The 9,980-nt window shown below is 48.0% G+C and overlaps 1 protein-coding gene across 1 annotated transcript; it reads left to right on the top strand.

Moving 5' to 3' along the window:
* The first annotated feature begins 302 nt into the window (after positions 1 to 302).
* LOC124650376 lies at positions 303 to 1,226 on the top strand. The gene is made up of 3 exons (XM_047189908.1): positions 303 to 403; positions 485 to 590; positions 824 to 1,226. The coding sequence occupies exons 1-3, from the start codon at positions 365 to 367 to the stop codon at positions 976 to 978; spliced, it is 300 nt and encodes a 99-aa protein (XP_047045864.1). The 5' UTR covers positions 303 to 364; the 3' UTR covers positions 979 to 1,226.
* Positions 1,227 to 9,980: the final 8,754 nt, after the last annotated feature.

The following is a 9,980-nucleotide window of genomic DNA, read 5'->3' as shown; positions in this document are numbered from 1 at the left end:
AGAGCAGCCCGCACTCGACGTCAGGTAAAAAAAGGATCATGGGCAGCAAGACGCCAGAGAGAAAACGGTGAAACCGCCAGGCAGGTGAGCTATAGCCGCCCGAGGCACTTGGATCGCCATTCGCCCACACTCTGCAGCCACAGAAGAGCAGGCGAGAGCGAGGCGCGGGCCCGGAAAAATCTGCCCGTCCACCTCTCCGCCAATGGGGAGGCGGCGCCCACGTGCCAACCCTTCCACGTCCCCCTCCCCCGCCTCCACTATTTCTATCCGATCGCCTGCCTTCGTTGCGCACACAGCTACCACTACCACTGCTTACACACTATCAGCATCTAGCTAAGCTTGTTCTTACTGAAGCTCATTCAGCATGGGCGACTCCTCGTCCTCGGCGTCCTATATCAGAATGGTATGTATATATGATCTCAATTTTGGTAACCACGCGTAGATCATGATGCTAGCTAGGTCGTAATTGGCTAGAATGTTTCAGGTGCACCATCTGATAGAGAAGTGCATTTGCTTCAACCTGAACAAGGAGGAGTGCATGGATGCCCTAGAGAAGCATGCCCGCGTCAACCCCGTCGTCACTTCAACGGGTATGCCGAGCTATCTTACCTATTGCATACACTCTACAAGCAAACATATGTATACTGGCTTAAATCTGAATGATGTAGCTTCAACTTATATTGAATCCATTAACTCTCTGCAGATTCTATTAATTGACTATGTCACGCACGATCCTATGTATGCCACCTCTAGCTTAGATTTGCTTGTGTATGTCATTTCATGTGAGATGTGGGAAAACTAATTAATTTGATCTCATTGACAGTGTGGAAGGAGCTGGAGAAGGAGAACAAGGAGTTCTTTGAGACTTACAAGAAGGACCGCGAGGAGCGGAAAATCGAGGCGGAGACGATGCAGCGGATCCAGAAGATGCTCTCCGACGCGGCTGCCGCCAAGAGCTCCGACGAAGACGAGGGCTAGCTTAGCTAGCCAGCTGTTATCTCGACCGGATCATGCGCACCGCCTCTCTAGCTAATTAATTGCTATCACCATGTCTTCGGTTAATTTGGATCCATATGATTAGAGGATCAATTTGCTGCACCTAGCTAGCATAACTACACCAGCTAGTTAGCTTAAAACCATGCATGTGGCACGAGAAGGGCTGGCAAGCAAGCATTTTAGTGTCTTTGTACATATGAATGCATGGAATATTCAAGAGGACCTACCTACGTGCGGCCCGGGTCTACAGCTGCTAGCTCTAATCTTATCACCGCTGATCCTTTCGTGACCACGTGGCAGTGACCAAGAGTATATTGCCAACGATGACGTGTACACTCGGTCATAACATGTGGCCAGCCCAGAATTTTAAGAACGAGTATTCAAAATTACAAGAGTTTGTAAGTACATAAAAGAATGTTTATAAAATAATAAGAACATAGGCTCTGATCATATACATGCAAAAAAAATTGAAAAATAAGAAAAAATGCAACCATGGTGTTTAATTGAACCCTTAAGGCCTGAACCAACATATTTAACAATTTATTATATATATATATAAGAATATTCACATATAAGCATTTTCTAACAAATAATTTTATATTCTGCTAAATACCCATGACTTGAGGTGGGCCCGCCCCTGGCCATGGCGTGCAGAAAGTGCAGAGCTACCCTTTGTGTCATTTATAGTAAGAAATTAGGGCAGGTGTCGTGATTGATAACACGAATTTTTTTTTATATATTCCACGTAATCTAGAGAGGCAAAAACAATAGAGCCAATCAGGATCGTCCTTTTAGTTATCTCTAGCAATTATTTTTTGAATGCTCCTAAAATAGTGAAATATTAAACCAAAAAACCAAGTATGTAAGAGGAGTCATCTTGTACAATGGAGAAAATGTCATATCTTATCTTATTAAGTGTTCACATCTTAGCTATCAAAAGGCAAACCTCCTTTCTTCATATTTTCCAACTCAACAATCATCCCACATGGAACTACTAAGATAGCATCGTTGTGCATGCCCTTAAAAGGATATTGTGCATACATACTAGATTTGTCTCTTAATTGAATTGTCTTTTCTTAGTTGGTATTTGTTAGTCAAGTTGTTTTTAACAGAAGAACCAACACTAAAAATGCATGAGTGTAAACACAAATATTTCCGTTGCTAGTTAAGTTTGCTTTACTAGAAGAACCAACACTAATAATATGAGAGTCTAAACACAAATATCTTCTCTCTTCTAGAACAACAATGATCATATAACACAACACGACAAAGAGTAGTTGGTGTTGCTAATCACAACCTTTTCTACATATCACTTGCTAATGTAAAATAGATTAGACATCTACTTGGAGATTTCTATTATATTCAAAAAAAAGTTCATAGCCAATAGCTAAGAATTATCTACATAATTAATCAAGAAACAAAAATTCTATACAATTTTAATTATTCATGCATTGGATTTCAAACTATTGTGTACATCATGTTCTTTAAGAAAAGTATGTATTCGATCCATCAACTATTACCCTATTCTAAGTTTGACCCTCAACTACAGCACGAGACATTATGCTTCTCTCGGTATCAAAATTGTCCAAATTTAGTTGTCTGGTCCTCGCTAGGATCTTGACATGGTAAAGATTTTGCAAATGTGGTAGTTTTATAAAGTAATGAAAAAAAACTGGGGTGGACAACTGGATAGAAAATTCTGAACACTTAACAATAGACAAAATATTTTTGCAAAATTATAAAGATTTTAAGAATTACGAAAATTTATAGAATAAGAAATCCTCTACACAATCATGATATGTGATAAAGCTAAAGAGTTTTTATTTATTCCCAAAATTTTCATAAATTATAGCACATTCCTTGCGTTTCTCACAAATTTTAAGGTTAAAAATGTTTTTACATTTATTTTGTATTTTATTCGTCTCTGTGTTTCTTATATTAGTATAGGGTTTTTGGTTCCCACCCACAGTTTGTCAAGCGAAAGTTTGGCAAATTGGTATGTGTTTGGTTGTTGACACACTTTATCATTCGTACGGACTACCTTTTATAGAGTGAAATCTTTTCCAACTTTTACCACACTTTGTGGCTTCTAATTTCTTAAGACACACTTTTGTGGCTGCCACTTTGCCAAACTTAGACTTGGTAAAGTGTGGCTACGAACCAAAACATGCCCCAAATTAGATCTTAAAATAACCCCCTTTCCTTGATTTTCAACCCATTTTTCTGGTATTTTGTGTTAATTGAACTATCACATGTGCAAGCGATCGCCAACATGTCATCATTAAGATAATTATTGTTTTACAAAAAGACCAAATCTAGCATTTTATGGACCAAAAAGTTGAGGTATTGGAGTTCAGTGTAAGAATTAACTTTGACAAATAATAGCTGAGAAATATATTTCCTTGTTAAGCTATGTAAACATTTATTCCATGGGCAGAACAATGTGCATGGCTTCAAATTGATTTATTATCTTTAGGTCTCCATCATCAAAATACATGCATGTCCATTCGGATAGAACAATGTGCACATGTATCAATTAGTTTTTCTCTTTATGTCCCCATCATCAAAAGAGGAGAAGAAAAGTCTTTGTATATATATATTCCTAGATATCCACATTTGATTTGTTTACATTATTACATGTCTATTTTTTTTTGTTTATTTCATATGTTCCTCGAACATAAGAACCTTTGACATCATAAGGTTCACAGGTGCATCATAAGATCTTTACTTATATCACTTATCCAAGATACAAAATTGAATTTACAAAATCCTAAAAATATGAAGCAATTGATTTTGTGTCTGAAATTGTTATGTAAAATGCACAAATATCCAAAATAATATTGATTTTCTAACAGTATTTGGTGACTTTTTTTATGTGGCTCGCATCATGGTTTCAAAAATGGTCCGTTGTTTGTTGATTTTTTTTCCTTGTAGAACATATCTTATTTCTATAGTATTTCTTTAATACTTACCAATATCCAAAATCGGGTATATTTCTTTACGATTATACACTAAGGAGTTCACAACAAAAATCTGAAAAAGAAACATCCGGCCTAAAGAACTTTTACTCGCAAGTTATTATTTATTTATGTGCTTCTTAAAATTGTTTGTAGGCCCAAGGAAGCGTGCAGGATTGGCAAAGACAATGTGGATAGATACTTGTGCCTTCTTTCTTGTCTCGTTCCAGCAGTGGTTTTACTTTCTCTCACGAGCCGAGCCGTGATCGGTCTTTGTAGGGTTTCGTCGCTCTGTATTGTTGAGCTGGACGTCTACGGCCGTATGTACATTTCCAGGTATCGAGGCGTGCAGCAATTTGAACGGCTGGCGTGTACGAAGATTCTCGTGAGAGCGACGCCACTGGTCTCGTTCCAGCTACAGTGGGTACAAGCCGGTGCCTTAGCCCTTAATGGTAACGCAGGCATCAAGACTCCAAGAAGGGGTTTACACAGGCCCCAGTAGCAGTAGCTCTCGGTCTCACGACTGACCAGTCGTGACAGCGAAATTGTATGCTTTTATGTGAGTGAGATATGATCAAAACAGCAAATAGTGCACTACAAAAGGGCAGAGGAGTGAGACACTTCATGTACTTGCACGTTCAGAGATTTATAAAAAGGTTCATGCTGGCATAAGCCCGCCGTAGCCTGAAGGATAATCCTGCTGCACCTCTCTAGTTTCAGTTTACAGTTTATTCAGAAATAAGTGTCGGGCATTGTGAGCTTGTTCACTGTCCGACGTAGCTAGGTCGTTTTCAGTTATCCTTAGAGTAGATAATCACTAGGATGTGGAATCGTGGGATGGCACGATGTTGCCCAGGTCTTAGTGATAGTAGTGGACCTAGTCTGCCGAACGCCATGGGATGGCATGGCCGGTCAGTTCGGAGGAGTGGGTCATGATTTGTTTCCACTTTGTAAGGATCGTGAGATCTACCTTAATAAGAAGAAGAAACGGAAAAGCCGAGCAGTTGAACGCGGCACAAAATACTGAGTCTCGCTCTCTCTCTCTTGTTCCCTAGTTTTTCTCCTGTCTGCTGTTCATCGTCAGGCACTGTTCACGATCCGGCAACGTCAAGTGGTATCAGAGCGCGCGGTGTTCGATCCGCCTCACCACTGTCGCGCGGTGTTTGATCCGTCGCGGAATCATGCCGGGATCGCAGGACGGCGACGACAAGGACAAGGACAAGGGAGAATCGCCGGCGGCTTCCGCATCGAAGTCCCTGGCGCGGCTGTCTCTCAACGACGGCAAGGACGAGCGCATCGTTGAGCGCGTGTACCACGGCGGAGGAGGCTCACAGCCTCCGATGCTCACCAAGACCAACTACCAGGAGTGGTCGTTGGTGATGAAGGTGCAGATGGAGGCGGAGGGGCACCGGGACGTCGTCAACGACCTCAACGGTACAAACCGTGACGATCGTCGTGCCCCGGCCTACATCCTCAAGGGGGTACCGCCGGAGCTCACCCGCGTCCTGGCCATCAAGGACACGGCGCATGATGCGTGGGAGGCACTCAAGACCATGCGCGTCGGCAGCCGAGCGCGTGCGCGAAGTCAAGGCTGGAACGCTCCGCTCGGAGTACGACAACCTCAGGTATCGTAGCGGAGAAGGAATCGAGTCTTATGTTCTTCGTTTCAGCACGATTATGACAGATCTTGAGGTGCTCGGCGATCCGATCGACGAGCGCAAGGCCGTGCTCAAGGTGCTGCGCACGGTACCCAAGCCATACAAGGAGATGGCACAAGCGATCGAGTCGCTGCTCGATCTGAAGAAGATGACCCTGGAGGAACTCACAGGGCGCCTCGTCGTCTGCGAAGATCGGGAAGCCGACGAGGAGAAATCCGCCGCGGGTGGTCGCCTGCTCCTTGCGAGGAGGAGTGGGCGGCACGGAGCAAACTCGGTGACCGCGGCGCAGGGTCGTCCTCGAGGGCGATCGGAAGCGAAGGGCGACCACAAGCCCAAGCGAGCACGCGGGCGACCGCGGCCCAGGCAAGCCTGGTGGAGGCGACGGCGCTCCTAGGCGAAAGGGCGAGTGCCGATACTGCGGCATTCGTGGGCACTGGGCCAAGGAGTGCCGCAAGCGGGAGCGTGATCGGCGTGAGAAGGGCGGCGAAGCACACATCGCCCAAGCTGAGGAGGCACACGTTGCACAAGCGGCACCCCAGATGCTGCTCGCTGCAAGCGTTGTCAGCGCTCCAGACGTCGCGACAGAGCGCGCACTGGTCGCGAACGGCGAGCCCAGACCATGTCCGGCAGCGCGCCCAGGCGCGCACGGGGCGGCAGCCGGCACGCAGTTCGTCTACCTCAACGAGGAACGCGTCATCCCCACTCCCAGCAACGGCAAGCGGTGGTTCTTCGACTCTGGTGCAAGTAACCACATGACTGGGCGCCTGGAGATGCTCACCGACGTCGACAGCTCCGTGCACGGCGTGGTCAAGTTCGGCGACGGCTCACTGGTGGAGATCCATGGGTGCGGCGCCGTTCTCTTCGTCGATGGAAACGGCGAGCACCGGGCGCTCAGCAGCGTCTACTACATCCCCAAGCTACGCACCAACATCGTGAGTCTTGGGCAGCTAGACGAGGTTGGGTGCCAGTCGATCATCGGACGTGGAGAACTGCGTCTGTTCGATCAGCAAAACAAGCTGCTCGCACGGGTGCAGCGAGCCTCGAACAGACTGTACCCAGTGGAGTTCAAGCTCGCAGCGCCGGTCTGTCTGCTCACGGCGGCAGGAGAGGATCTCGCATGGAGGTGGCATGCACGCTTCGGACATCTGCACTTCCGAGCGTTGCACGAGCTGGGCGCAAAAGGCATGGCGAGAGGGATGCCGGTGGTCGATCATCTCGATCATTTCTGCAACGGCTGCGCACTTGGGAAGATGCACAGGACTCCATTTCCTCGTGCGACAGCCTATAGAGCAGAGCGCGTGCTCGACCTTGTCCACGGAGATCTCTGCGGCCCCATCACACCGACTTCGCCCGGAGGTAGCAAGTACTTTCTGCTGATTGTTGATGACTTTAGTCGTTATATGTGGCTTGAGGTACTCCACAGCAAGGACGAAGCCTTCCGTTTCTTCAAGAAGATCAAGGCACTCGCAGAAACGGACCGCGGTGTCAAGCTCCGTGCGTTCAGGACGGATCGTGGCGGTGAGTTCAACTCACTGGAGTTCACCACATTCTGCGAAGAGGCAGGGATCCGGAGAAACACGACGGCGCCTTATTCTCCGCAGCAGAACGGCGTCGTTGAACGAAGAAACCAAACGGTGGTCGAGATGGCGCGAAGCCTGATGAAGAGCATGAGTGTGCCGGCCACGTTCTGGGCCGAGGCAGTAAAGACTGCTGTGCACATTCTCAACAGATCACCGACGAGGAGCCTCAAGGGCATGACCCCGTATGAGGCATGGCGAGGGAAGAAGCCAAGGGTGGAGTACTTCCGTACCTTTGGCTGCACAGCACACTTCAAGCTTGTTGGGCCTGGAATCACCAAACTGTCGGATCGAGCTCGAGCTGGTGTGTTCGTGGGATACGAAGAAGGATCCAAGGCCTACCGTGTATTTGATCCGGTGGGGAACCGCGTGCATATCACACGCGATGTGGTGTTCGAAGAAGAGAAGAAATGGAGCTGGGACAAGCCCGCAGTTGCAGCACATGGACTCGATCGGTTCACTGTTGTTTTCTCTGACGAAACTGAACCAGGGGCGACCAGCTCACGGTCTTCAGAGAAGGTGCAGGATCCAGTGATGGACTCGTCACCGCCACTAACACCGGCACCAGCGCAATCACCTGGCCCATCTTCAAGCTCATCAGAGTCTGAGTCGGAGGAACCGTCTCACCTGGAGCCCACTGCCACACCTGCACCATTGGTGCTCCCGACGCACCCGATGCGCACTCGTGCGCAGAGTGGCATCTTCATGCCGAACCCCAAATACACAGGGGAGCTCGAGCTGGGCGAGGCATGTCTCGCTGCAGCGGAGGAACCAGACTCCGTGGATGAAGCGCTGGAACAAGCTCCGTGGCGCAAAGCAATGGAAGAAGAGATCAAGTGCATCCTCGACAATGACACATGGGAGCTGGAATCACTGCCTGCTGGTCACCGCGCAATTGGCCTGAAATGGGTCTATAAGGTGAAGCGTGATCCAGCTGGGAACGTGATGAAGTACAAGGCCCGGCTCGTGGCAAAAGGCTATGCTCAGCGGCAGGGTATCGATTTCGACGAGGTGTTTGCACCGGTGACTAGAATTGAGACTGTGCGTCTGCTTCTTGCGGTTGCTTGCTCATCGCCGGTGGACAGTCCATCACATGGATGTCAAATCGGCTTTCCTCAATGGAGAACTCGAGGAGGAAGTGTACGTGCATCAGCCCGCTGGTTTCGTCGACAGCAACAATGCGGGCAAGGTGCCGAGGCTCAAGAAGGCCCCGTATGGACTCCGGCAGGCGCCACGGGCCCGGAATTCCAAGCTAGACGCATCCATGGCATCACTTGGTTTCGGGCGCTGTGGGCACGATCATGCACCGTACCGCCGGTCTGAGGGTGACGAGTTCCTGATCGTTGGAGTTTATGTTGACGATCTTATTATCACAGGGACAAGTGCCAAGACTATTGCCTGTTTCAAGTCACAGATGCATGAGCTCTTCCAGATGAGTGACTTAGGATTGCTGAGCTACTACCTGGGAATTGAGGTCACACAGGAGGATGACAGAATCACTGTGTGTCAGTCCAGCTACGCCAAGAAAATTGTCCAGGTGGCGGGGATGGAAAACTGCAACTCCTGTCATGTGCCCATGGAGAACAGACTGAAACTGAGAAAGTTGCTCGAGGGGGAAGTGATCAATGCAAGCTTATACAGGAGTCTGGTGGGAAGCCTGCGCTACTTAGTGAACACAAGACCTGATCTGGCATTTGCTGTTGGTTTCATCAGCAGATACATGGAGGCACCCGGGAAGGAGCACTGGGCAGCACTAAAGCAAGTGCTTCGCTATGTTCAGGGGTCAGCCAATCTCGGTTTGGTGTTCAGGGCAAGCTCTGGATCTGAAACCCTCACAGGATACAGCGACAGTGATCATGCTGGTGATCTTGACGATCGGAAGAGCACATCTGGTCAAGTTTTCTTCCTTGGATCGAGCCCCATCACATGGGCTTCTCAGAAACAGAAATGCGTGGCGATCTCAAGTTGTGAAGCAGAGTATATGGCGGCTTCGACAGCATCCTGTCAGGCTCTTTGGCTTCGTAATTTGCTAGCAGAAGTGGTTGGAGAGGAACCACAGAAGGTCAGGCTGTTCTGTGACAATCAGTCGGCGATCGCACTTTGCAAAAATCCTGTCTATCACGACAGGAGCAAGCACATAGACACTCGGTATCACCACATACGCGAGTGCATCGAGGATGGCAAAGTGGATGTGTTCCATGTTCGTACTGATGAACAGGTTGCTGACATTCTCACAAAATCACTTGGGCGTGCTAAGTTTGCTCAGCTGAGACAGATGCTCGGAGTGGTCAAGGTGAGCTGATCGCATCAGGATTAGGGGGAGATTTGAAGGATAATCCTGCTGCACCTCTCTAGTTACAGTTTACAGCTTATTCAGAAATAAGTGTCGGGCATTGTGAGCTTGTTCACTGTCCGACGTAGCTAGGTCGTTTTCAGTTATCCTTAGAGTAGATAATCACTAGGATGTGGAATCGTGGGATGGCACGATGTTGCCCAGGTCTTAGTGATAGTAGTGGACCTAGTCTGCCGAACGCCATGGGATGGCATGGCCGGTCAGTTCGGAGGAGTGGGTCATGATTTGTTTCCACTTTGTAAGGATCGTGAGATCTACCTTAATAAGAAGAAGAAACGGAAAAGCCGAGCAGTTGAACGCGGCACAAAATACTGAGTCTCGCTCTCTCTCTCTTGTTCCCTAGTTTTTCTCCTGTCTGCTGTTCATCGTCAGGCACTGTTCACGATCCGGCAACGTCATAGCCAAGGCAAGAAAAAAAAGACACTTCGTCATATACATG

This window comes from Lolium rigidum, chromosome 4 (assembly GCF_022539505.1).
Source record: "Lolium rigidum isolate FL_2022 chromosome 4, APGP_CSIRO_Lrig_0.1, whole genome shotgun sequence".
In the NCBI taxonomy this organism is placed as follows: domain Eukaryota; kingdom Viridiplantae; phylum Streptophyta; class Magnoliopsida; order Poales; family Poaceae; genus Lolium; species Lolium rigidum.
Note: the sequence above shows the minus strand (reverse complement) of the source record. Positions and strands in the feature narration are given on the sequence as shown.

Coding starts and splice junctions, on each gene's coding strand:
- LOC124650376 (XM_047189908.1), top strand. CDS start 365: ATGGGCGACTCCTCGTCCTCGGCGTCCTATATCAGAATG. Junction 404..484: donor CGGCGTCCTATATCAGAATG/GTATGTATATAT, acceptor AGAATGTTTCAG/GTGCACCATCTGATAGAGAA. Junction 591..823: donor CCCCGTCGTCACTTCAACGG/GTATGCCGAGCT, acceptor TCTCATTGACAG/TGTGGAAGGAGCTGGAGAAG.